This window comes from Eschscholzia californica, unplaced genomic scaffold (genome assembly GCF_041429995.1).
Source record: "Eschscholzia californica isolate CP2 unplaced genomic scaffold, dmEscCali1.0.p SCAF_4, whole genome shotgun sequence".
Lineage (NCBI taxonomy): Eukaryota > Viridiplantae > Streptophyta > Magnoliopsida > Ranunculales > Papaveraceae > Eschscholzia > Eschscholzia californica.
In genome coordinates, this window is record NW_028238461.1 from 641,688 (window position 1) to 668,238 (window position 26,551).

Consider the following 26,551-nt stretch of genomic DNA (forward strand, 5'->3'; position numbering starts at 1 on the left):
GAGGCCCAAGACCACCCAGTGCTGATAAAATTTTGGAGAGAGGGTTTCACTTTTCTCTCTAAATCTCGTCCGACCACGTAATCTACATGGAAGACTCGGCGTAGTGTCATTTTTCTTCATTCCACCAAAATAAATATTATAATTGGGTGATCCAAAAAATCAAGGTTCAAATCTTAACCTTGGTAAAAATTAAAAATCTTAACCTTAGTAAAAATTATTTTAGAATTAAGTTCAAATTTTAGTTGTTGGAGTTGATCATGATCAGATGGATTAGCATACACACCATATATAACATTCTAAAGCCTACTTTTAAATGCAATATCATATGAGCCTCTATCTATCTATCTATCTAGAGAGAGAGAGAGAGAGAGAGAGAGAGAGAGAGAGAGAGAGTATGTGTGTGTGTGCAATCATTCTCTTCTCCAATCTTTGCTTCAAATCTTGGGATTGAAGGCAGGGAGGTAATCATGGCATAGGAAGTATAATCATCTCCCTGTAAAAAAAGAAAGCTTTATTGAAGGAAAGATAACATTATAGAGAGAGAGAGAGGGAAAGTGAGAATTGCAGAGCCTTAGAAAGTTTGCCTGAAAAGGAAAAGTAGATATAGAAAGAAAAAGAGAAGAGAGCCATAGATAGTTAGAGAGAGAGAGAGAAAGAGAGAGTTCACAATTTTTACTCCTCTATCTAGTTTTCTTTCTCTCTTTTCAAAGGCTCCTTTACCTTAAGGAGAGAGTTCAAAATTAAGAGTAAAGATATCAAACTAAGTTTTTTTTTTAAAAAGTGTGTAAGATGGTTTGTGGGTGTCACCTGAACTAGTACCATTCTAGAGAGAGAGTGAGAGAGAGATAGCTCCTCTATAGTTAAATTGTAATTAAACCCATCTTGGGATTTACAAGCTAGCTTTTAAAAGGAAGATCATCATCATCATCATGGAGTCTACAGATCTCCATCACCAACATCATCAGCTCCAAGAACAGCTAATTGGGTCCTCTTCTTTATCAACCACTATCCCATCTTTCTCTTCTACTTTCAGTACTACCAACAACAACACTTCTACTTGGAACCCTAATCTCATTTTGTAAGTTCTTCATCACTTATAATAAGCTTCCCTACTTATCATCACTTCCCTACAAAAATTAATTCAAGTCAACCAAAATAGAATGTTTTATCCCAAAAATTTGGATTTTTCTTGATATTTCTTCATCATTTTTTTATTCATGTTCAAGAGTAGCACCAATTTTTTGTCAAAATTTAGTCTTTTATTGTCTTCTAGTTGTCTATTTCTTTGACAATATATTGATTTGTTAGATATTCTCTACTCATTAATATTTAAGAATTTTATTGACTTGGAATTTAGTTATTGTTTCATATCTCTAGTTAGTTGATATCACCAAGACACCAAATCTTTTGATTTAACATTTAGTAATTGTTGAATCTTAGTTAGTTGATAAGACTAAGATTTTTATTTTCAGCGTTTCAGAACACGGTTAACCAACATGTTAACTAATCGATTACGATAAATTCAGATTTTTCAACCTAGCTCCTTGTTTTTTTTTTTGTATATGAATCATCATTAGCTAGCTAGGGTTTCATTACTAATTTATTTCTTTAACTAATTATGCAGGTTAGGTGGCAACTTGAACTCAAATATCAATGGACTACTCTCAAATCATGATCATTCAAGGCAAAACAATGAAAATATTCTAGTCCCAACTTCAAACTCTTCAATGATACAAGAATTAGGGTTTCATGATCATCAATGGGTTGGTATTAATAATGGAGGAAACAATTTCTCTAGTAATCACTCAACTCATGAACTTCATTTAGCAAGACTTAAAGAGGAGTTTCCAAACAAGTTTAGCGATCAAAGTACAATTAATGGAAACACATCTAATCTTGATCATAATCAAGAATTCCATTTTCCTTCCACAAGAAATTACATCAAACATGAGAATGAAGATATGAATAACCTAAGTGAAAAGCTATTTCTCAAAACATTCTCATCTTCTTGTCATTTGAATGGACTTAACCATATTCAAGTTTCAGATGGAGATCATGATTTTTACTCTAACAATTCTCAAAATTGTGCAAGTTTTGGAAGTGGGTTAGCTTCATCTAACAGATCTGAGATCCAAAGCTTTTCTCAAAACCTAGATCAACCATGTTCGTCTTCTCCGTTTTCGAGTTCCTTGGGTATGAATTTGCAAACTTTGGATCTTTGGAACCCTTCTACAAAATTTGGTGGATGTTCTACCCAATCTCATCCACAAAGCAATAATCTTGGTGAACTTTTCAAACAAGTTCATCCATCTTCTTTTGTTCTTGATCAACATATGCAAGAATCAAGTCACACTCCATCTTACATCACTAATAAAGTAAGTGAAATATATATATTTTTTTCTTCTTAATCACCTTGATGTTTACTAATAGTACTAATTTCTATAATCAAATATAACAAACTTCTAATTAGGGTTTTTGCTATTTACTTGCATGCTAACAAAGTATTACAATGTACTTAAAATCTCTCTCTCTCTCACACACACACACACACTCTCCCACATATAAGAAAGAATCTGTGTATTTAGCTTTTATTCATTTCATAAAAGTAGTTCCTTTTCAAAAACCTTGAATCCTTTTTTTTTTCTTCTTCCTTTTGTGAATTATAAAGCATTTAGTATATACAAACAGTAGATGAATGATTATGAGTTTATCACTTTACTCTTTATTAACTTTTTTGTTCATGAAAATCCAAAAACAAAAAAAAAAGATATCAACATTCATGACAAATAATGGTGGAGGAAGATCATCATCAGGTAGTAGTGCAGTAACAGATCAAACAAAGAGAAGTAGCAGTAGTAGTAGTTCATCAGATCATCATCACCAACCAAAGTCACCTCATCATCAATCAACTTCTAATAAGAAGGCTCGAACGGAGCCTCGATCCTCCTTCCCTCCCTTCAAGGTATCATATCTTATGACACCAAGTATTTCTATGGTGGTATATGCGAGAAACTCTTATGATTTCTTTTTCTGCATACAGTAAGATTCGAATCCTGAGTTCCATAACAAGAGTGCTAGCCTGTCTGGCCACCATTCTAACTGAATCCCGACCGGGTTATATGGCGAAACAAGTTTCTCTAAACTTTGTCCGACCACGTACTCCCACTGGGATTCAACCGAATTAGTGGCCCCATTACGTTGTTTACGTAATGGAAATATATACATGTTAAACTCAATTAGGGTTTTTTGGTTAGACTGGGGAAAGCATTATTTTTGAAATACTTGATGATTTTTTGGTGTTGAAACAGGTTAGAAAAGAGAAATTGGGAGACAGAATTGCTGCTCTTCAACAATTGGTAGCACCTTTTGGCAAGGTATATATATAATTTATGAAGTTCTCTTCTTGTGCTGTTCTTTTCATTTTGTTATTAGCTAGGTTTTTTTCATCTTCAAAAAACTTAGATATACCCTAACCAAATGTCCATGTTTCCATAGATATATAGATGTTACAAATTCAACTAAAATATAAAGTGATTTTGTGGTAGGTCTATCTGATTTAGGAGAGTGTTTAGAGTCTGAGTTATAGGTAAGATCTCAAACTTAGTAGATATAAAACTTTTCGAGTGGACTCGATAATTTACGCCAGAAATATGTATCTGTTGGGTTTGTGTTAGGCTAGCAAAAGCAGAACAATATTGGCTCACACCGCTTCATATTAGGCCTATGTATTTAAAGTTGACGTGTACTTAATCGGGTACAGATAAAATTATCCTTCCAAGGGCAGAGATATGATAAAAATTATTAAAAAGTATATATGGATATAAATGTCAGTATAGCTGTGGATCAAAGGAATATTTGTGGGAATAGAATTTGAACATGTTCTTAATATAAAAGGTATATCTCCATGTGATATTCTAAATATAAAAATATTTCTTTAACTTATGAAAAACAAAATTATTGTATTATTAAATGTTAAAAAGGATAAAATATATTTTTTATTATAACTTTTGCAGACAGATACTGCCTCCGTACTAATGGAAGCCATTGGATACATCAAATTCCTTCAAGATCAAGTTGAGGTATCTTACCTATTACTATTCATATTCCTTTTTTCGTTTCATTTTTGAATTTTTTATTAGAATCCATAGGACCATTCTAGGGAAGGAATCGTAGAAACAATTCGAAATACTTTTAAATTTCATAAGCCAAATGGTGTCGAAAATGATGAAGACTATAATGAAGTAGCCTCATAATTATATAGTATCACAGAAAAATGATATTTGGCCTGACAAAATGTGGCCCAGATGACCCGACCAGGTTAAATTTGCAGGTGACGTTAGCATGACATCAACAAGTTAGCCTTATCCGGACAGTATTAATGAGATTTTGCTAAATATTGAGAGTAAAAAGTCGAATAATTTTTTTTTTTTAAATAGACTATGTTCTACGTTAGTCATACATTGATACATTATCAAAATGTGATAAGTACAATAACTGCCGAGATTGAACGACAAATTAAAGAGGCGTAAAACCCAACAACATAATAAAAAAGCCTAAAAGTCAACAAACTTATTATTCATATCTTTAATAAGTTCAATGACCATGGATTCTACTCCTGTGGGAATCGATCCAGGAACCTTCAGGTTTTTAGAGTAAAATAATAGTATTATAGTTTTATTAAATTATTTGAATTTTCCCATTTAACTTGAACTCTTTTTATTTTATAGACGTTAAGCGTGCCGTACATGAAGTCAACAAGAAACATGGCTCGTAGCTCAAGTCAAGGGGTAAGAAAGTAAATATAAATATCATTCTCGTTACTTACAAAAGAGACCCATATTATGGGCCTTAAGCATAGGCCCAGATAAACAAGTCACGGGCCTTGTTCAAGGAAGGTTTGTCAATAGGCACCTACTTATCTTGAGCACTTTCCAAATTTGAGAATTGAAGTGTGATATGTACATATGAGTGGGTTGTACGTCCATACAACTTATCTCACATGAAGTGGTCGTGGGCTGGGGGTTGCTTCCTCACTTGTTCATCCCCGGGGATAACCTGTAGACTGCCGTCTCATGCAAGAGGTTTGTAATTTTCCTCTGGAAAATCTCAACTAGATTGAACCTGCAACAAAGCTACTTCTTAAATCACAGGGCTTGCCGGCTTGTTGTACCTAGACAATAATTGTATCTGTAACTATTAATCTAAGTTTCTATATCAATCTTAGTTTTGACTAGTACTTCTTATACAGGTATCATGTGAGATGAAGGAAAACAAAGAAACGAAACAAGATCTAAGAAGTAGAGGACTTTGTCTTGTGCCATTGTCGTGCATGTCATACATCACTAACGACATCAATGGCACTGGTGTTTGGGCCATCCCTAACTTCGGAGGTGGAATCTAAATAATCCATTACAGAACTTATATATATATATGAGTTCATCTAGAATTTTAGCTTAGCTAGACTTGTCATAGGTTAAAAACAACCAAAGAAACTATGGTTGGTGGGCTTATCAATCATTTTGAATTCATCTTTGTGCTAGCCAAGATGAAAGAAGTAGTCAAAATTGTCCAATTAGTGGAGCAAATTTGGTCATCCTGCAAAACTGGTCAAGATGGACCACATTTGATCCATTAATGATAAGCCTCTCTCTATCTCTATATAATATACTATGTACTATTATTTAAGTTTGTTAATTAAGAACTCTTTGTCTAAGTTAAATAAATTTTGTTTTAGTTTTATATTTGCAAATCGATAACATAGTTGTACGTACACATACATAACTAGTGTAAGTCTTCTCAGATTGATTAAATTTCACTCCCAATTTAAAATTTTAAAAAGGATAGTACAAATAGGCCTACATTCTTAATTCACAAATTGCACTATTTTACAACAACCATTTGGTTTATTTTTTATTCTTTCATTTAATTCTTTAAAATCACCGCCACGGCACTTTGGTACCATATACTAAAATAAAGTTAGAGCAATACATAATTGAAAATTATTCTTTTCGACCACAAATATTTTATTTTAGCTAGGTTTTCTAGGTGTTCATTATTGTCCATTAGTATCTATCTTTTTCTTGTAAAACATTTGTTTAAAAATAAAAGGTGTTACCTACTACCATCTACCTTCATCAAACCCATGTCTGTGGTGATTGTTTCTTAAATTCATTAATCATATGCATTAGCAATTTAGAAAGTATTCTCATGATTAGACGGACAGTATATTGGCATCGTGATATTCAGAAAAACTTTGTATTCGTGTCCAGAATATAAAAGTTCGAAAAACTCACAATGAGAAAAGAAACTACTGAAGTTTTTTTATAAAACGGAATGAGTTAAACACCTATTGTATCCTCTTCAAAGGATTAGGATTTCTTAAACCTAATTGAATTTGAATTAACAACTACTACTAAATAAATAAAATAAATTACAGAATCCTAAGAAAACAAATAACTTCTTGATGGGATTAAGGTGCAAGTGCGTACAAATGTGCAGAATGCCATTCGGTACGAATGATCACATTTGTAGTTTCAGTTTTGGAAAGTTCAACGGTTTGGCATTAATTTTGACAGAGTTGACTCCTTCCCCTTAATTTCTCAACCATTGCCTTTACGTCATATAAATTTATCACTCTCATTAGAACAAAATTATTAATTTCATTTCTAACAATCCCACATGTAAAAAAATTATTTATTTTCTGCTCCAAAATTCTCTTATCCATGTTGTTTTCTTTTTTTGAATATTGACTACAATGGTTATTACAAAGGAATCTACATAAATCGATACGATGTGACATACACAATGACTACCGAAGTAGTTTAAAGCTTGACGAAATTACTTTATATATACCCAAGTTCAAAATTCCTCCGCGTTGCGGAGCATATGCACTTATCAGTGAGCTACCAATTGTTTTATTAAAAAAAAAAAAAAAAAAAAAAAAAAAAAAAAAAAAAAAAAAAAAAAAAAAGAGGAAAGATGAATAGGCACCCCGTAATGGTATAAGGATCCTTTAAAAGGGTGCCTCAAAAAATTGAACCATAGAAATAGATTAAGGTAGTCTTAAGTTGACTATAATAACCATTAATTGAAAATGATTAGCACATCATCCCTTCATTAACCATAATTATATATTATAACCCCCACTTGAAAAAGATCAATGGTATAGATGATCCTATTACACGTTAGTCAACTATCTGAAGTGCAAGTACAGGAACATTCTTTATAGGTTTTCTTCACCCACATTAACCTTATCTCGTCGTCTATATGACCGTTTAAAGTCTTATAACCAATCAGGAGTGAGGGAATGTTAAAAAATCTGTTAAATATAACAGTCGCTTGGAATGATCGTAACGGTCAAATACGTATATCAATTAATATATTGAAGATTAATCCTTCGGCCATTAATCACGCTTACCTTCCACGTGGTTTTGTTCCCTCACCTTAGGGGGGGGTAGTGGAGCGGGACTTTCACAGACTTTCATAGACAAAATGTCCCGTAGACATTTCAAGACATTTCGGATGAGTTATTATAGACAACATGTGTTCATAGACATTTTCAAGACATTGAGAGTTTGTAGACAAAATGTCTTTATAGACATTTCAAGACATTTGATCCATTGACAAAATGTCCTGGGGACATTTTAAGATCTTGAGTCCATTGACAAAATGTGTAATGCATATTATATTTGTGCTAATCAAAAATATATTTTTCGACTTTTGTAGACATCTGTGAATATTTGTGGACATTGATGGACATTTGGTAGACATTTATTATTTTAATATTATTATTATTATTTAATCACATGAAATAATATATTAATACTAACATTTCAAAAATATATTTTTCGACTTTCGTAGACATCTGTGAATATTTGTGGACATTGATGGACATTTGGTAGACATTTATTATTTTAATATTATTATTATTGTTTAATCACATGAAATAATATATTAATACTAACATTTCAAAAATATATTTTTCGACTTTCGTAGACATCTGTGAATATTTGTGGACATTGATGGACATTTGGTAGATATTTATTATTTAAATATTATTATTATTTTTTAATTACATGAAATAATATGTTTATACTAACATTTCAAAAATATATTTTTCGACTTTCGTAGACATCTGTAAATATTGTGGACATTGATGGACATTTAGTAGACATTTACTATTTTAATATTATTATTATTGTTTAATCACATGAAATAATATGTTTATACTAACATTTCAAAAATATATTTTTCGACTTTCGTAGACATCTGTGAATATTTGTGGACATTGATGGACATTTGGTAGACATTTATTATTTTAATATTATTATTATTGTTTAATCACATGAAATAATATATTTATACTAACATTTCAAAAATATATTTTTCGACTTTCGTAAACATCTGTGAATATTTGTGGACATTGATGGACATTTGGTAGACATTTATTATTTTAATATTATTATTATTGTTTAATCACATGAAATAATATATTTATACTAACATTTCAAAAATATATTTTTCGACTTTCGTAAACATCTGTGAATATTTGTGGACATTGATGGACATTTGGTAGACATTTATTATTTTAATATTATTATTGTTGTTTGATCACATGATGGACTTCAAATGTCTCTTGTTTTTTGAAAGACATTTTGGCTTCCAAATTTGTCCCAAATCCTTCACAAATTCATCAAACTATGAAGTCCACCAAAGTCTGGGACATATTTTGTCTACAATCGAATGCCTCGGACTTTCATAGACTCTCAAATGTCTGAATTTGAATGCCTCAGACTTTCGTGGACTCTCAAATGTCTGGATTTGAATGCCTCAGACTTTCGTGGACTCTCAAATGTCTGGATTTGAATGCCTCAGACTTTCGCGGACTCTCGAAAGTCCGCGAAAGTCTTGCTCCACTACCCCCCCCCTTAATCCCCCACATCAAAGAAAGATCCAACCATTAATCAATCCTCTTTCTCTCTTTACTTTCTCTCTCTAGGTTTGATTATTTCATCACCAATCTTCTCGGCGATATTATTTTTTGCCGTTAGATTTTTTATAGCTCAGCTAACACAAGAAAAAGGTTCAATTCATTAGCCGTTTAATAAAGATCGGTTTTTTCTTTTTGCATAATTTAAATCATCAATTACGACTAACTACTTCAGGTAATTTCTTTCTTTTTTTCCTAATTTGATCTGATTTTGAGTATTTTAGTTTGATTTAATGTTGTGAATTTTCTGTTCTAGGGTTTTTGAGTTCTTCAACTGATGCTTGATTGATCGACACTAAAGAGAGAAAGAGAAAGAACTTTAAGATGTCTGGACCGTTGGATCGATTCGCTAGACCTTGTAAGTAAATAAAGTTTGTTTTTTTTCCCTAAATTTGATCCTATTAGTGTTATGGGTATCAGCTAATGGAGAGAATTAGGGCAAATTTTTTTGCTTCTGAGCAATTTTTTTGGGTATTTGCAGTCAATTTGTTTGATTTTTTTTCTGTGTCAGTTGCCATTTTTGGCTTCTGAATGTCACTTTTTCCCTAGTATCAGTGATATGGGTATCAGCTAATGAATAGAATTAGGGCAAATTTTTTTGGAATTTGTAAGTGAATAAAGTTTCATTCAACTATCTTGTTGAATAACTTTGGAGTTTTAATACCCATGGGAGATTTGTGTGTTTGGAGTTGTTCATACCATTTAATGATCAAACTTGTAAGAATTTTGCAACATACGGGGGATTAGTCTTCCTTTCTAGCACAATGATCTTGGTAAAAGCTCTTTGTAATCTCTTAATTTAAGTCCCATCCTTTGGGGCTTCACCTATCCCTACTATTTTTATCGTGTAATTTCTTACTATTAACTATGTTTGTTTATTAGATACTTCGGACTTTATGTTATGGTAGTAAAGTAGAAAAACTATATTTTGTTTTTTACATAACTAATATCATTTTCCTTACAAAAAAAATAGTTTACGCCTTTTACGCATTGAGGCGCACGCCATGCCTTGTGAGAGAAAACTGCCTTGAGGCATAAAAACGTATCTTAAATCATTCGTAAGTGCATCTTTTACACTATGAAAAGAGGAAAAATAGCTAGAGAGCTAGTCTCCTGAACTCCTGTTTCTTTCATTTGAGGGGTTGAAAGTAATGCTAGTATGATGAAGTATTTCTCACTAGGTTTGCTTCCAGAATTTGCAATACGTTTTATAGTCCACCGTATTATGGCTGAAACTTTTACTTCTTTACAGGCTTTGAGGGTTTCTCTAGTCAGGATGAAAAGAGGGAACACAGAAAATCAGATTTTGAAAATTCAGAAGACGAGAGGAGGACTAGAATTGGGTCTCTGAAGAAAAAAGCAATAAATGCGTCTACCAAATTCAGGCACTCCCTTAAGAAAAAAAACTCTAGGAGGAAAAGTGACAGTCGAGTACTTTCTATTGAGGATGTTCGTGATGTAGAGGAGCTACAGGCTGTTGATGCATTTCGTCAAGCATTAATTCTGGATGAATTGCTAACCGCAAAACATGATGATTATTATATGATGCTAAGGTGTTGTATTCATCTTACGAAACCTTTTTTCTACTGGTTCATAAAGCATGTCTTCTAGCTGTGAATTCAGCCATTGTTTCATGCTCATGCTTTAAGTTGTCTGCAGATTTTTGAAAGCGAGGAAGTTTGATATTGAGAAAGCAAAGCATATGTGGTCTGAGATGATTCAATGGAGGAAGGATTTCGGCGCTGACACCATTGCAGAGGTATTTTATCTTATAATATGGCTTCATATATGCAAACCACTTTCTTGTCCTACATTCGAAATTTTCCGTCGTTCATGTATCTCATGAAGTCATGATAATTTAATATGGCCCCCCTTGGTTGTTTTATAGGATTTTGACTTCAACGAGTATAACGAAGTTATACAGCACTATCCTCAAGGTTATCATGGTGTGGATAAGGAGGGAAGACCTATTTATATTGAAAGACTAGGAAAGGTTGATCCCAACAAACTCATGCAAGTAACTACGATAGATAGATATGTGAAATATCATGTAAAGGAGTTCGAGAGGACTTTCGCTGTAAAATTTCCTGCTTGCTCTATTGCCGCCAAAAGACACATCAACTCAAGTACAACAATCCTTGATGTTCAAGGAGTGGTAAGTTTTCATCTTGGTTCATTTTTTTCCTTCATAAGTACACAACTCATTATATCATTTTCCTAAACATGATACCTTGTGGATCTTACTCACTCCTTTGGGAATATGTGAATTACTTGAAATGCTGTTTTCAGTATAAGAAAAGTTTAAGTAAACAAAAATTAATTTCGTTGGTCCCGCAATATAATTTTTATTTGAAGGAAATACTGCAATATAATCTTGTCATTCCTTTAATCAGGGTTTAAAGAATTTTAGCAAGAATGCACGAGACCTTCTTGTGAGACTGCAAAAGATTGATGGAGACAATTACCCCGAGGTACCTAATAGTTATCGACTTTGCTCACGTGGTTGTTTCTGGGAAAATGCTTGTTCGTAATTGTAGTTCTATACTTACTACCATGTCTGGAAACTCCATTTTTATGCAGACTCTGCACAGAATGTTTATCATCAATGCTGGTCCCGGTTTTCGGCTACTATGGAGCAGTGTGAAGTCTTTCATTGACCCAAAAACATCCTCCAAGATTCATGTATGTTAAATTTTACTTCGTCCTGTCATAACTCATAGGTAGTTGATCTCATCTGTATCACGATATTGACGTAACACCTTGGAATTTTTCTTCAGGTTCTTGGAAACAAGTACCAGAGCAAACTGCTTGAGATAATAGACTCGAGGTGATTAGTTTTTCATAATTTTTTTTTTTTTTAATTTTCTCGGTTTAAATTTTTTTCCCATGTTTCTTTTGCGCCTTCATAACTTTCCTTCTTGTTTGTCTTGGGTTTTTCTTCAGTGAGTTGCCAGAGATTTTTGGTGGTTGTTGTCATTGTGCAGATGAAGGGGGTTGCCTTAGGTCTGACAAGGGTCCATGGAAGGATCCTAATATATTGAAGGTATTTTATTCATTTTGGGAGTTTTTTCTTTCGTAAGAAAACATTTTTGAGATTCCTGCAATTCTTTTTCTTGTTTATGCTTCCTCTTCTTTATACAAGTCAAAACTATTCATCCTTATATAGTTATATGGTTTGGATTAAATTACTAATGCTCTGCAAATTCACTTAAAATGCAGATGGTTCTTAATGGTGAAGCTCGTTGTGCTAGACAAATAGTAAAAATTTCCAATAGTGAGGGAAAAATTATTACTTACGCCAAGCCTTACTATCCACTGGTAAGACATTTTCTTTCATCCTCCACAGTCTGTATTACGGCCGGCCCCCATCACTATTTCATTGTCCCGGTTGAGAACTATTGCTGCATTTTTTTAGGATTATTTTTATTTCATGTTGAAACAGCTAAAAGGTGGTGATATTTCTACTGCTGAGTCTGGATCAGAAGCAGAAGACATGGCCTCCCCCAAAGCAATGAGTTATTTAAATCCTCGCCTTACTCCAGTTCATGAAGAAGTAGGTTTTTTCTTTTGAATTATATCCAGGTTGTGCCACAAGTATGCTGGTCTTATGTAGGAGTAGGAGTGTAGGACAATAGTATATAATAAGATTGAGATATGTCTCACATACTTCTTTTATATGTTTTGTGAAACCAGTCTAAAATCGCTGGAAAGGGTAGCTTATCTAATGCCTTCTTGGAGTATGATGAATATGTACCCATGGTTGACAAAACTGTGGATGCTGTTTGGAAGAAAGAAGTGTCCCGGCAAATGTCGTTTGCTTCAAGAGGTTAGCACGGTGTCATGTATTTTTGTTCGTTTTATATATATCGTACGTTTTTCTGAAATGTAGTTGTGGTTTCCCCACAAGTAAATGCTTCCTTCCCCTCTTTTTCTGATTAGATTGTTTTCTCACGCAGCAATGTTTACTATTGCGTCTGCAGGGACACGTCCTTTGCCCGATAACAAAAAATCTCAAGAAGGAATTCGGGCTCGAATATGTGCTTTGTTAATGGTTATCTTCACAACTCTCGTTGCTCTTTTCCATTCAGTAACATTTAATGTGACCAAGAAGCTTCCCAAGACATTTTCCTACAATGGAAACAGCATTACTGATCTATCACCGGAACCAATGTCCAAGGAGGAGTTTCGTCCCCCTTCTCCAACTCCCGGATTCTCTGAAGCAGATCTTCTCTCGTCTGTGCTGAAAAAACTGGGTGAGCTAGAGATAAAGGTGGACACACTCCAAGCAAAGCCATCCACGATGCCCTGTGAGAAAGAAGAGTTGCTCAATGCTGCAGTTTGTCGCGTAGATGGACTGGAAGCAGAACTGATTGCTACCAAGAAGGTACTACTTTCACATCTAGTCTCCCCTGTCACATCTAGTCTCCCCTGTCACATCTAGTCTCCCCTGTCACATCTAGTCTTTCACATATAGTCCTTTAATGTTCATAGCAAGGTTACCAGATTCCCGGTACGCTCCGGTACGCGGTACGAAAACGGGTACGCGGTACGCCTATTAGAGTGTATCCGGTACGTGGGGGTATACCCATTCGGTACATAATTCGATTAATATAAAATTTCTCCCAAAATTCTTCACTAATAATTGTATTTGTAACTAATTCTCCCATTTTTCGATTGTGTTCATCACAAAAAATTTGGATTGTGTTCCTACCATTCTTCATGAGAATCGGTTCGCTAGATCGGGCGATCTGGTTCGCGAACGTACCCTAAAAGGGTTCGCGCGAACCAGATCGCGGTTCGCAGGGGGTTCCAGCGAATCTGGTAACCTTGGTTCATAGCTGATATGTTCATGGCTTTCTTCCTTGTCAGGCTCTGCATGAAGCTTTAATGAGACAAGACGATCTACTTGCATACATAGACACTCAAGAACAAGCCAAGTTCCGGGTAAGTTGAGTTCCGGGCGCTTGTTTTATGATGAAAAGAAGATTCTTATTGTCAATAATGAGTTCGATGATCATGTTTTATGTGATTTTGCAGAAAAAGAAGATTTTCTGGTAAAGAAAGATACAAGATGTTTGTCCGTCGCACGATTTTCGATTTTTTCCAATACAAGTTCAAGAGATGCATAAATGATTCGTCCGATTGGTTTTAGGACTTCGATGAGCTTGCTTTCCACTGAATATATATCATCTATCTATATACTATATTTTCATCTATTTTCCATATGTTTGTGTTTTCTTGGTTAATCACTTGGTACTTCTGTGACTATAAGAAGTGAACTGATACGAAGTTTTTCTTTTACTTTGAACAGATAAAATGATACATATTATTGTTCATACGGTATATAAGTGTGCAGTTCCCCGTTTTCTTTATTTCGTAAACTCAATTCTTGAAGTCAATTTTCAATTTCATATTTTTCGTGTACTCGATACCCGTAACTGGATAATGGTACATGAAACCTATGTAGAAATTGATCTCTTTTCTCCCTGCATAATTTTTTGACTAAATCCATCTCTAAACGGGATAAAGTAAGATACGGTTTATATAAGTAATAACGATGAGGAGATTTATTTAAGATCAGATACAAGTATATAGAATGGGAGATTGTATACAATCAAATCCTCAAGAGTAAAATAACACAGTTTATAGAGTACACATATGGATGGGGGCTTTGGGGAGCTAAAAATAACACCGCCTCAGCCTACCACAGCCTATTTCAACATATTTTTACATAATTATATACTCCAAATCATCGCATTATGTCTTTATGCACGACCTTTCGCCTCAAAAGAGTTTGCCTCAAAAAGTGAGATCACAGACGGAAGAACTGGCGGAAGAAAAAAGAAAAGATTATCGTTTGTTTACTTGAAAACGTTAAGAACTAGTTGAGCAAATTAGTGATTTTGTTACTTACCGATCTCTTCTTTTTCTTCTTCTTCTCTATGTAAGCTAAAAGTTCCCCTTGTCGGACTAGGGCTTCCTCGAGAGCCTACAGAAACAAGAGTAACCCGATTGTGTTATTGTCCACATTATAACCAACTGTAAAGGATGTAAATATGACTATATATGTGTTTGTTTGATTACCTTCTTAGTCGAATTAAGCTCTTGCTCAAGAGCATCAACACGGTTAAGAGCAGCATTGAGCATTTCCTCCTTATCCGCTGGCATTGCTGCAGGCTTCATGCTGAGAACGGTGACCTTGTCTTCTAAATCAGCCATACGCTTGACGATGGCAAAGTATTCGGGTCCGGATATGGTGGGTATGTACTGGTTTTGTTTTTGGGCTTCATTAACCATGGTATCGATGGAGTAAACTTGGTTGGAATAGAGGTTGGCATCCAAGAGCCTCCTTGGCATGTTTCTTGTCAACCGGATCATAGTGACAATGCCCATAATGAAGGCCATGATACCAGCAAAGATCTGATAGCTGATTCCTTCATTACCCTTTGTAGCATCGTTCATAGGAAAGCAAGCTGCCATTTCAAGAGATGCTAGTTAATCACTTAAATATATGGATGGAGCTCAATTTCCAATCAAGAAGAAATTGTTCATTCCTTATAATTTGAGAGCCACGTGTGTATATATATATATATATGGAAGTTGAATATAGTCATGTAATAACCAATTCAAGATGAACTTCGTACGTAAATTCTTCGCTCCTAGTTATACCCAATTAGTTTCTGAATTGTGTCGAAGAAAAGAAATACTAGTGTGCTTTACAAACTTAAGGCGTGAATATCTAGGATCAAAGAATTAGTAAAATATTTTAATAAAAAAGAATACCTTTTGCAAAAGCGAGCTTATCATTGTGCATCATGTTATTCCAGCTCGCATCCACGGACTTGTCAACCATAGGGATGAAATCGTCGTACTTGTAAGAAGCAGGGAATGGTTTATGGCTAAGTTGAACCTGCATTTTAAAGGAAGGGATTAAACTCTATCTCTACAAGTTCATGCACATAAAAAGCCTCGAAAGGTTCCCTTATTGTGCGATAATGCTGAGTATACATATTCAAGAAAATGATCTTCATAGTATATATTATAAAATAATAACTTACGATCCCGTATATTATAAAAAGACCCATCGAATTGGAATTACTTACTTCACGTAAAGGAGAGAGTTGGGGATGCTCTATGTACTCCCTTGGCTTCATGGAAGAGTGACCATCCATAACTGTTTCCGCATTAAAAGAATCGCATGCCTTCATAGTAAAAAATAAAATAAAAAATAATCAGCACTAAAGCAGAAGCAAAACAACAAGAGTTTTACGAGAAATTGGGAAGGCAGGTGGCTTATATGGTAAAAGACGATTCGTCACCTTTGTTGGGTATACTATCTCATCTTCAGAAATGGTCTTCTCGTCCAACCCTTGGGAGGCCTCAGTTTTCCTTGTACATTTGGCATCGCCATTTTGAACAGCCTATAATTGTTAAACAATACAATCGATAAAAAACAAAAAATAAGTGAACAAATGTAATAAATAACTAAGAATCAATAAATAAAATAATAAAGGAAATCAAAAGGCAATTGAAAACCTTCAAAATTTCTGGATTGTTCCATGGTCCCTTATCGGAGTGCATACAACCACCTTGATCAGCGCAAGTACATGAACCACCCAAAAACTCAGGCAACTCACTGGTACAAGTAAAGGAAAACAATAGTGCAAGAGTGTCAGGAAATACCATATCAAGGTCCTAATCATTAGAAACGAGATTGAAACTTCCGTATTTCACGATTTCAATGATCATTAAATGACTTACCAAGCATCAATGATTTCAAGCAACTTGCTCTGGTACTTGTTTCCAAGAACCTAATGAGTGGAATGAAAATATCGTCATTACATTGATTTCTTTGACTCATAAGCAAGTAGAAATCAACAATAATAGAAGATGTTAGATAGTGAAAGTTTTATTACGTGGATCTTTGCCGTGGTTTTGGGATCAAGAAAACCCTTAACACTGTTCCATAACATTCTAAAGCCAGCGCCAGCATTGATGATGAACATGCGGTTCAAGGACTAAAATGAAGCAAGAAATGTTCCAAATAAGGTCATCGGATCTGTTTTGTCTGAATTTGTAGAGGAAACCAAGTAGAGGAATCATATTTAGATAAACTAGATGAAAGGAATACCTCGGGATAATTATCACCGTCAATCTTCTGAAGGCGCATAAGAAGATCCCTCGCAGCTTTGTTGAAATTTTTCAGTCCCTATACAACAAATTTATGTCGTGCCAATGGTTGATCAGGAGAATCCGTATAAATCAGCAGAAATCAAGTCATGTTAAATCAAAACTGTAAACAAATCATATCTTTGTTTTCCTTAAAAATACTGAAACAACACCGTGTCAAGTGTAATAGGTTATGCTTAAAATTAAGTTTAGAGGATTTATCCAATCTTTCGTGAAGTAAATGTATATTTCACATACCACTCCCTGCACATCGAGGATGGTTGTGCTTTGATCAATGTGCTTCTTCGCTGCAATGGAGCAAGCTGGAAACTTGACTTGGAAGGTTTTCTCGAATTCCTGTACATGGTATTTCAAATATCGGTCCATGGTCGTAACTTGCATCAGCTTGGAGACATCGATTTTACCCAGTCTTTCAATGTAAACAGGCCTTCCTTCCTTGTCTACTCCATGATGTCCTTGGGGATAATGCTCACGAACTTGCTCCAGTTCATTGAATTCAAAATCCTTTTATAAAACCCAAGAGAAAAGAATACAAAATCAAAAACGAAGAACAATGGGTAGTGATAATTACACAAATTTCTCAATTTTCATACACTAAGTTTAGCCAGCAATACCTCCATGATGGTATCTGCACCAAATTCCTTCCTCCACTCGATCATGTCCGTCCACATTTGTTTTGTTTTCTCAATATCAAATTTCCGGGCCTTCAAAAATCTGTATTATCAAATAGCAAGTAAAATATATTTTCAGTAAAAGTAAAACAAAAACATCACTATGATGTCTTTCAGCAATATAAAGAGGACATGAAAACCAGATACTAGTAAAGGGAAGAACCTAAGCATGACATGATAATCATCGTGTTTTGAGGGAAGTAACTCTTCCAGGATAAGTGTCTGACGGAAGGCATCAACTGCCTTTGATTCCTCAGCATCACGGACATCCTCGATGGCAACGGACATAACTTTACTACTTTTTCTTCCCCGTTTTGTCAAAGAATTCCTAAACTTCGTAGATGCATTTATAGCTCTCTGCCTCAGAGATCCAACCTTAGTCTTCCTCTCATCCTCAGAGTTCTCGAAGTCAGATCTTTCAAGACCTAATTATAGATTATCAAATGAGAACGGTAAAGAAAAGGCATTCAAATTTAGATACCAAAACAATAGGATTAAAAGAATTCAATCCAATTACGTACCAAATCTTGAGGATCGGCTTACGTCACCCATATTTCCGGTTTGAGATCTCTCTCCTGTCCAAAATCGAAAGGCATTATTATCAGGCATTCATATCAAGCTACAAGAACAGAAAGTGAGAATTTGTAAAGTTTGTGGTCATCCAACTCAAAACCATTGGGTAACGAGAAGAGAGGACCTAGACATCATATTATTGGTTACTAGATCACCCTTCTCCATGTAGGACTATTCTCACAGAACTCACATAGCTAAACAATCATAATTTAGCATAAATGGAGTCGAGAAACAAAGGATATATATCCAACGTGCAGATATTGAAACGACTAACTCAATGAGTGAGATACCCAAGCTTCAAAACAAATTCCTCGAGGTTAGTCAAATATACACAATGTGGTACAAGGTCAAATGCAGAAACCCTAGAATCTAATGAACCAGAAAAAGGAACCCCATAAACAATCAATCTAGTACAGAAAGTGGGTATTAACTTAATCTAATTAAAGAAAATATCATGAAAAATTGCTATTTCCATTCAACAATATTGAAACTTTTTTACACATCTAACCATTAATACCCTTCTAAACTTCAATTCAAACTCAAAAGAACCAAAATTCACAAGAATAAATCAAAAAACTGTTTATGTATATGCGAATTCCAAAATACAAAACCCTAATACAAGATCAGAGAGAGAGAGAGAGAGAATACCTCCGCAAAAATAATCTACGACTTCGGGAAGACAGAGAGAGGGGATGTATAAAAGACCTAAGTAATCCTATAAAAAAGCCCTAAAATTTTGGAGCGAAAAAACGAAAATTGAGGATGGCACGACGTGGTCGGATATGATGTAAGAGATACAGAAGAAAGGTAACAACTTTAGAGAGAGAGAGAGAAAGAAAGATTCTGATGACCAAGTCTTCTTCGTCATCCTCTCGCTATGACCTTCCATTTTTAGGGTTTACTCTTCTTTCTATTAATTAGAGAGAGAGAGAGAGAAAGAGAAGATTTGGGCGAAAATGGCTGCCACTCCGTTGAGAATTTTAACCCAATTAACTACCTCTTTCCCTCCAAATCTATTTTTTCTTCCCGGTTTAATTATCCAGTACACTCTGATTCACTTTATTAATAGTACTTCTCCTTCATCCATCCGTTCAAATACCAATTCGAATAATTCTCTTCTGGTATGGACCTAACCCTGTCCAAAATTTAGGCCCGCTTTTTGGTTTTGAAGTACACAATTTCAAAAAGAAAAATTCAAAGTTTTGTCAAAATTTTCAAAGAACAAAATTTCTTCTTTCTTATCTCCTCCCATATGCGATTACCAACTCAGGCTACCACCACTCTCTTTCTCTGTCTCTAGGGAGTGGTGGTCGGAAGAGAAGAAGAAAGAGACAGATATGGAAAAATATTAATAATTTTTGAGTCTATAGACCAAAAATTGGGTCCTAATAGGAGATTTAATCCTCTATAATCCTAAAAAGGATTTAAAAACTAAATTAATCATCATAAAAGAGATCTAGTCCATTTGTATTCATCTCGAGAGAAATATCAAATCTCTATAATATTTAATCCTTATTAATACCTATTATAACCTTTCCATATATTTTGTAACCGTTTTTGCCAAAATAATCAAGTATATATCATTTCCTTAATTGTCTCCATCTTTCTCTCTCCAATCAGAATTATAATGAAAGAAATATTAACAAATCTAATATGTAACCGTAATATAGTATATCTCATTTTCAAGCACATTAACCTAGTTGTTTAACCACTATTAACATCAGAACTCTACATTCATCTCCATTAAACTTATCGAAGATCAATTCTTGAAGGTAATTATTTTTGCTAAAATCATAATGAGAACATTCATTTGTAAGATTTCGTTTTTGTTTTCATGTATTTGATATTACTGTTTTGTATTTAGATTCATTTTTAAGATCTAATAATTAATTTTTTAAACTGTATCAAATTGTTATGTATTATTTATGAAAAAACGATTCAATTGTAGATCTTTCTCATAATATATATTTCCATCTTTGATAGATCTGAAATGGAAGTCTAAACTTCTCTCTCTCTCTCTAAAATTTTAATATCAATAATGAAATCTTTGATCTTTATATCATATTTAATGTTTTATTGAATCTAGGTATGTTCCATATCTTTCAATTTTCGTGGTATGTATCTTAAGATTTTCGTTTAATCATTACTGAAGTTTTTTTTTCAGATCAGATTCATCTTCACTGACGGACTCAGATTTGCGGTATATTCAGATTCATTGTTTTCTCTGGATATAAAGTACATGTACTTTACGCGTACTTTTTTCACAAAACAGTTGCCGTTTATAGTACAATAAATGTTCCAAAAATTATATGTAATTTATTGCACATTATACATATTTTTCACATAACAGTGACCTTGTGATTCGAACTAACGTTATGTTTGTCTTCTAACACATTATGAAGTTTAACAAACAGTATGCATAATTTATTCCATTATACATGTCGTTTCTAGTAAATTGTTTGTTTTGTTAACAAATGTCTATGTTTTCTTTTTGCAGTTTTGTTGTTACTTATGGAATTTGCTACTGAAGTTGGTCATTTGTTTCCTGGTGGTGCAAAATCATTTGGATATGCTCTTCGACAATATAGTGTAAATGTTGTTTGTCCTGCTCAAGACTACATATGCTCTTCGACAATATAGTGTAAACGATTTTTTGGTAACAGAATGTAAACGATGTGTAATGTAAAAGAAATTATGTGTTATGTAATAGAAAGTATGTGTAATTTACTGAACAAGACCCAAATACATTTGATAAATTACGTTGTATACTTGACTAATGATGGTTTATTCGTCATAAATAATACATAATTACGTATTTGTTTCATAATTTGTATTCGATTTGTATTTATGTATGAGTAAAAACGAAAACAAATGCTGCTTTAATGTTCCCAGAAAAATATACTATTTCCAAAACTGAAAGTTAAGTGAGAGAAAGTGATATATATGTTTTGTATATTAACCCCCAAATCACGCTAAATTGATCCTAGATTGAATCAGATAATAGGAAAGAGAAAATTTGATTTCCAAATCTGTTTAGAGGAGAGAGAAATTATGATTTGTTTCAATCTTTTTTTTCTAATAAATCTCCATATTTTTGGCTAATAAATCTCCATATTAAATCTGTAAAGAAGAGAGAGAAAATTGATTTGGGAAAGTTAGATTTTGTTTCTAAACAGATTATAGAAGAGAGAGAAATTTTCGTGAGAATCTAACCGTTTTTCCCTAAATTTATCCTAAAATCAAGGTACATTAAACCGATTGAAATCCCAAATGAAGTAGGTTTAGAGAGAGAAAGTGTCTTTATGAAGATTGGTATCCAATCTGTTTCGGCTGAATAAAGATCCCCCACAAATCACGCCCACGGGTTTTGGGAAAGTTTCCTAAAACCCTCGTAAATTCAAAAAACCCGGGGTTTTTTGATTTGGGATACATTTGGTATTACCCAATAAATTAGCCATACTTTATACCCTTCTTGTAAAAGGACCAAAAATCCATAATCTAAGAAGAATGGTCTATAGACCTATTATCAAATTAATTTTGGTCTATATACCCATGGACTCAAATATTAAATGTAACAGATAGGAACAATTTTTCAAGTTTTTATCGGTGCAAATAAGAAATTGTCGTGGAGAGTTTAGGGAAAAAATCTAGATAAAATTTATACTTCGGAAAATTTTCCTACTTTTCCAAAGCAGTGACCAAAACTTGTACCCCTTTATCACAGTAGCTTGCAACAATATTATTTCTAATTGTTAACACCTACTTCAGACCAAAGTTATGAAATGGTCTTTCTATCATATAGATCACTCTGCCGTTATAACTCCTGTTTTCTTTTTCTTTGACTTGGCCCAAGAGTAATTACATTTATATGATATAGATACGTTATAATTTTTCATTTAAAACGTATTATGAACAACTATAGCAGAAACAAAATATGGTTTAGACAATTTGGGAGAGGCCCCATGTGTAATTTGAGAGTCTACAACATTTTTACGAGGGGCCTTTAGCCCCCTCCCTTGTTGTAATGCACTATGAACATTAATCTTAGCTAGGTCAAAATTAGGCAATTAGTCCAAAAAAAATTTAGATTAATATTAGTTTTAGACAAAATTATTAGCTAAAAAAACCCTATAATTTACCGAAGATCCAAACCAATTTAATCTGGACTAGAATTAGAGATATTATTGAAGAATTAACTTTGAGAAATAAAATGTCGGACGAAATTCTTTAATTTATGTTTATTCATTTTATAGACATATAAAATCAGATCAACCAAATTAACTCAAAATTAATTTCTTATATTATGTCAGCCACGAGTCTAGGCTCAATAGGAGATATACCAAGTCTCTCTAACTTGTTTAATAGGAAAATATTTATGTAAGCGGACGTCAATGAGTCACTCGCTCGCTTTTTCTATTAACGATTTTTTGCGCGTATAAAATTATATGTGCTATATATAAATAGAATTTAGAATTGTTGATTATTGATGAAAAGAAAATAGATTTATTTGTTAAACATTGTGGTGCTCCACTAAGATTAGGTCATTTTCCAATCCAGACAATATGTGAAGGGGTCAAAATCACATAAAATATAGATTGACCTAATGCTTTAGGATTACATCAATCAATCTCATTGTTGGGTTTTCATCTTGTGACCACATCCATGAAATTTGAGACTTCCAATCTTTTTGGTGGATGATTTTTAAGTTAAGACAACAATGAGAACTCACTACTCTAATAATTAGTTAGGTTTCTTATACGATCGATCATTTGATAATATCAGTCGTCGGATAAGAGGTGTCTGTAGGGGTAGGCCCATCTCATGAGAAATTTCGATAGATAAACAATCCCATTATGACAATTAAGGCAACGACAAATACACTCTAAACTATCTTATTGGCAAAATATAATAGTTTTTGATAGATCATCTCCGACTCTATCTAAGATATGTTCACCAATACCGAGTTCTCAACTTCATTCCCCCACCCAAGACTCTTCCTCTTCCTCTTCCTCTTCCTCGGTAACTTCTTAACGATCTCTTCTCTTCTCCAATTTCAAGTTTTCTTCTTTTACTTTCTTGATTTGTTTCCTGATCTCCTTCACCCTTTAACTCATTGTGTTCAATCTTTTTTCGCTTTAGATATTTCACAAGACCATCGAGGGACTCATCTGCATTGTCATTCTTCATTAACTCTTCTGCTATTTCTGCAGGCGTTATTTCTGAACCGTCCATGAGTTCTTCTATCTCACCGAAGAGACGATGGTGGTTGTCAACAGAAAGATAGTTTGAAGCAAGAAGTCTAAATCCTTCTGGAGTACAATAGGACATATGAATGTGTTTGTCCATTCGACCAGGGCGTAACAAAGCTGGGTCAAGCCTATCCTTGTGGTTAGTGGTAAATACAATGATCCTTTCATCTCCACAACTCGACCATAAACCATCGATGAAGTTGAGTAGCCCAGATAGGGTTAGCTAAGACCACCAAAAGAAAACCATTAAGCCCAAATAGACATCAATACGTATATATATAAGATACAACGAGTACGACAAAATATAAAACAAGGATGGCAATGTGTTACATGTATACACAAAAGTGTGATCTAATTGGGGTTTTACTGCATTATAATCATGTCAATCTTATTGCACAAAATTGGTTAAGAAAAAGGATATTCCAACTTACTCCTACACCACAAAATGAAGAAAAAGTGTACCTTTGCTAAAGACTGAAAATAGTACCCAATAAAACAGCTAATATGACCAGACAATCCTCCTCCTTTTTCAAAACATAAAAGCACAAAAGACACAAATATTTTGTTTCATAAAACTATGATGTCTTCAACAAAAAAAATAAAACTATGATGTCTTTTTTTTTTGGCTTTATAGTGCTCCAAGGACACTTATCCACAAATGAACTCTAGACAACAATTTCATCAAACAATTGTTTTTTGTTTTTTTGCAGACAAGATCCAAACAGAATCTCATTAGTGGCCCAAATTAAAGTTTATTTTTAGTGTTTAAAGAAAGTGTCCTTTGTAGATTAGAGGGGATTACTACTAATATAATATATTATTAACGAAAACAAACTTGTAACCAGATAGTATTTATATAAAGATGTGACTCTTGTAGACTAGGGGAGGTTATCGATAAATTAGTTAATATTAATCTAATCCATGTTAGATTACCAACTTTCTATCAAAATTAAGCTTGAATACCGTCTAGGGGGGAAAGAGCTTTCGGGTTTAACTTTTGTTTCCTAAATACGAATCATGTCAGTAGATATAACCTCTACTTAAACTTAAACCCATTTTTTTTAGATATAACCTCTACTTAAACTTCCTACTAAACAACATCTACTTAAACTTACTACTTGACGTTTCTTCATATCATAATAATATTATCCTCGAAAACCCATATTTCAAAACCTATACTTAGACCTCTTACTTGAAGTTTCTTCATATCATAATAATATTATCCGCAATTCTAAAATCTCAAAAACACAACGATCCAATAAACATAGAAAATCGGCGAAAGAGTAGTTAATGTACTAACCTTAGCATCAATAGCGTGACCATAACCACCATAATCGTTTTGGCGATCTTTTAATTCAACACTACTGCAATCAATATCTTCAATAACAAGTATAGATCTATTATTTGTAGCAACCAATAATCTTCTTAATTCAGAATTACACTGAATATTAGAAAGTTCCAAATCATAAATATCAAAATTAAGATAATTAGCCATGGCAGCTATCAAACTTGATTTACCAGTACCAGGAGGACCAAACAACAAATACCCTCTTTTCCAAGCTTTACCAACTCTCTTATAAAATTCTCTTCTCTTAACAAATCTTTCCAAATCCGCCATTAATTCACTTTTAAGGTTTGGGTCCATTGCTAATGTATCAAAAGTTGCAGGATGTTCAAGATTAATTGAACCCCAAACACCAGAACCACCCATATCTCCATAAAAAGTACCTAAAGTATGAAGCTTTAAAACCTTGTTTTCTTCTTTTAATTCTTGAGATTTCTTCAATATATAAGGTAAATAAGAATCCAAGATCTTATCTTTATGTTTCTTGTGAAAACAGAGTTCAAATGATTTTTGTTCTGATCTAATATGAGGTTGATATGGGTCATCAGGATTTGATGATTGTTGTGTTTCAGAACAAACAAATCTCCATTTTAATGAAACCCCATCGAAGAAATCGATGATTTCTTGACCTTTTTCGATTGTGATTGTGAGTTTTTTATCTCTTGGAGCTTTAGAAATTCGAAGTCTTTCAATTGATGGAGTGATTTTTGTTCTTAAGAAGATTTGGGTAGCTTCATAAATTTGATTTCTTGATAACCCATCAAATTCTTCAATAACAAAAGTTAGATTAGATGAAACTGGATTGAAAATTGAACGAATGGTTTTAGAGATATAAGATTGAAGTTGAATAGGTATGAATTCATTAGCTATTGATCTAACAAACATCATTGAACCAGCAAAAGAAGCATAAGCTGATAAAACCATTGATGTTGATGGCATTTGATTCATAGAAAACATCTTTTTCTTCAATGGGTTTTTGATGATTTTGAAGATTTTGGGAGGAGTTCAGAGAAAGAAGTGAAGTTCTAAACTGTGAATAAATAAGGAAAGGGTTAGTTGGGGGCTAGCTTGGAATATAAGTTTGACTTGGACTGGGTTATGGTTGATTCGGGTTCGGATCCGGTTATATGGAAAAATTACAAATAATGAGATTCCCAATTCTTTTTTTTTTTGATGAGAGGAGATTCCCAATTCTAGCTTTCGGTGGAAGCATATTTATGGAGAGAAAACTTGCTCTCCAAGATTGGTTCCAAAATTGACTTGGAGTCCCTTTCATTAGGAACAAAACACAATGAATTTATGTATCAATGGACTTAGTCTCGGTTTCACAAGCGAGGGGCAATATCGATAACCGCTAAAATTTTAAGCGTTGTAGGTGGTATCAGAATTTAGGACGAGTTGTCGCTGAAAGGAGATTATGATCGTTTGAGTGAGTTCCCAGAGTCATAGGTATATGCTCGAGCTTAATAAATCGAGGTTTTTTGGGTAGATTTATGGAGAATAATTCCCTACAAAGAAACCCTGTACTCGTGGA

The 26,551-nt window shown here is 33.7% G+C and overlaps 4 protein-coding genes across 7 annotated transcripts; 2 read left to right on the forward strand and 2 right to left on the reverse strand.

Annotated features, from left to right (window-relative positions):
- The first annotated feature begins 175 nt into the window (after positions 1-175).
- Positions 176-5,739, forward strand: LOC147541213 (basic helix-loop-helix (bHLH) DNA-binding superfamily protein). The gene is made up of 7 exons (XM_086634031.1): positions 176-1,078; positions 1,625-2,375; positions 2,768-2,962; positions 3,309-3,374; positions 4,014-4,079; positions 4,728-4,787; positions 5,249-5,739. Exons 1-7 carry the CDS (start codon positions 930-932, stop codon positions 5,399-5,401), a joined length of 1,440 nt encoding a protein of 479 aa, XP_086490157.1. The 5' UTR covers positions 176-929; the 3' UTR covers positions 5,402-5,739.
- Positions 5,740-8,905: 3,166 nt separating this feature from the next.
- LOC147541214 (phosphatidylinositol/phosphatidylcholine transfer protein SFH8-like) lies at positions 8,906-14,361 on the forward strand. Of its 2 annotated transcripts, none has more exons than XM_086634033.1 (15): positions 8,906-9,164; positions 9,246-9,347; positions 10,242-10,542; positions 10,649-10,748; positions 10,878-11,144; positions 11,383-11,460; positions 11,570-11,671; positions 11,767-11,816; positions 11,933-12,032; positions 12,209-12,307; positions 12,432-12,542; positions 12,683-12,815; positions 12,970-13,373; positions 13,859-13,933; positions 14,027-14,361. In XM_086634033.1, exons 2-15 carry the CDS (start codon positions 9,314-9,316, stop codon positions 14,045-14,047), a joined length of 1,875 nt encoding a protein of 624 aa, XP_086490159.1. In that variant the 5' UTR covers positions 8,906-9,164; positions 9,246-9,313; the 3' UTR covers positions 14,048-14,361. The 2 variants fall into 2 exon arrangements, with proteins under 2 accessions (XP_086490159.1, XP_086490158.1); XM_086634032.1 differs by having other exon boundaries at positions 8,926-9,164; positions 12,946-13,373.
- Positions 14,362-14,534: 173 nt separating this feature from the next.
- SFH12 (SEC14-like 12) lies at positions 14,535-19,731 on the reverse strand. 3 transcript variants are annotated; one of them, XM_086634034.1, is made up of 15 exons: positions 19,072-19,731; positions 18,372-18,425; positions 18,014-18,275; positions 17,794-17,893; positions 17,417-17,683; positions 17,121-17,198; positions 16,906-17,007; positions 16,751-16,800; positions 16,526-16,625; positions 16,309-16,410; positions 16,093-16,191; positions 15,773-15,899; positions 15,074-15,462; positions 14,904-14,978; positions 14,535-14,816 (listed from the first exon to the last, which is right to left on the reverse strand). In XM_086634034.1, the coding sequence occupies exons 2-15, from the start codon at positions 18,400-18,402 to the stop codon at positions 14,802-14,804; spliced, it is 1,797 nt and encodes a 598-aa protein (XP_086490160.1). In that variant the 5' UTR covers positions 18,403-18,425; positions 19,072-19,731; the 3' UTR covers positions 14,535-14,801. The 3 variants fall into 3 exon arrangements, with proteins under 3 accessions (XP_086490160.1, XP_086490162.1, XP_086490161.1); XM_086634036.1 differs by lacking the exon at positions 19,072-19,731 and adding an exon at positions 18,548-18,982; XM_086634035.1 differs by lacking the exon at positions 19,072-19,731 and adding an exon at positions 18,941-18,977.
- A 3,514-nt stretch (positions 19,732-23,245) lies between these two features.
- Positions 23,246-26,206, reverse strand: LOC147541216 (AAA-ATPase At3g50940-like). The gene is made up of 2 exons (XM_086637503.1): positions 24,973-26,206; positions 23,246-23,895 (listed from the first exon to the last, which is right to left on the reverse strand). The coding sequence occupies exons 1-2, from the start codon at positions 25,972-25,974 to the stop codon at positions 23,374-23,376; spliced, it is 1,524 nt and encodes a 507-aa protein (XP_086493629.1). The 5' UTR covers positions 25,975-26,206; the 3' UTR covers positions 23,246-23,373.
- Positions 26,207-26,551: the final 345 nt, after the last annotated feature.

Coding starts and splice junctions, on each gene's coding strand:
- LOC147541213 (XM_086634031.1), top strand. CDS start 930: ATGGAGTCTACAGATCTCCATCACCAACATCATCAGCTCCAAGAACAG. Junction 2,963..3,308: donor CCTCCTTCCCTCCCTTCAAG/GTATCATATCTT, acceptor GTGTTGAAACAG/GTTAGAAAAGAGAAATTGGG. Junction 4,788..5,248: donor CTCGTAGCTCAAGTCAAGGG/GTAAGAAAGTAA, acceptor CTTCTTATACAG/GTATCATGTGAGATGAAGGA.
- LOC147541214 (XM_086634032.1), top strand. CDS start 9,314: ATGTCTGGACCGTTGGATCGATTCGCTAGACCTT. Junction 9,348..10,241: donor GGATCGATTCGCTAGACCTT/GTAAGTAAATAA, acceptor ACTTCTTTACAG/GCTTTGAGGGTTTCTCTAGT. Junction 12,543..12,682: donor TTACTCCAGTTCATGAAGAA/GTAGGTTTTTTC, acceptor TTGTGAAACCAG/TCTAAAATCGCTGGAAAGGG.
- SFH12 (XM_086634034.1), bottom strand. CDS start 18,402: ATGGGTGACGTAAGCCGATCCTCAAGATTTG. Junction 17,199..17,416: donor TCCTCGATGTGCAGGGAGTG/GTATGTGAAATA, acceptor TTTGTTGTATAG/GGACTGAAAAATTTCAACAA. Junction 16,411..16,525: donor ACAATCCAGAAATTTTGAAG/GTTTTCAATTGC, acceptor TAACAATTATAG/GCTGTTCAAAATGGCGATGC.
- LOC147541216 (XM_086637503.1), bottom strand. CDS start 25,974: ATGTTTTCTATGAATCAAATGCCATCAACATCAATGGTTTTATCAGCT. Junction 23,896..24,972: donor GTCACGCTATTGATGCTAAG/GTTAGTACATTA, acceptor TGGTGGTCTTAG/CTAACCCTATCTGGGCTACT.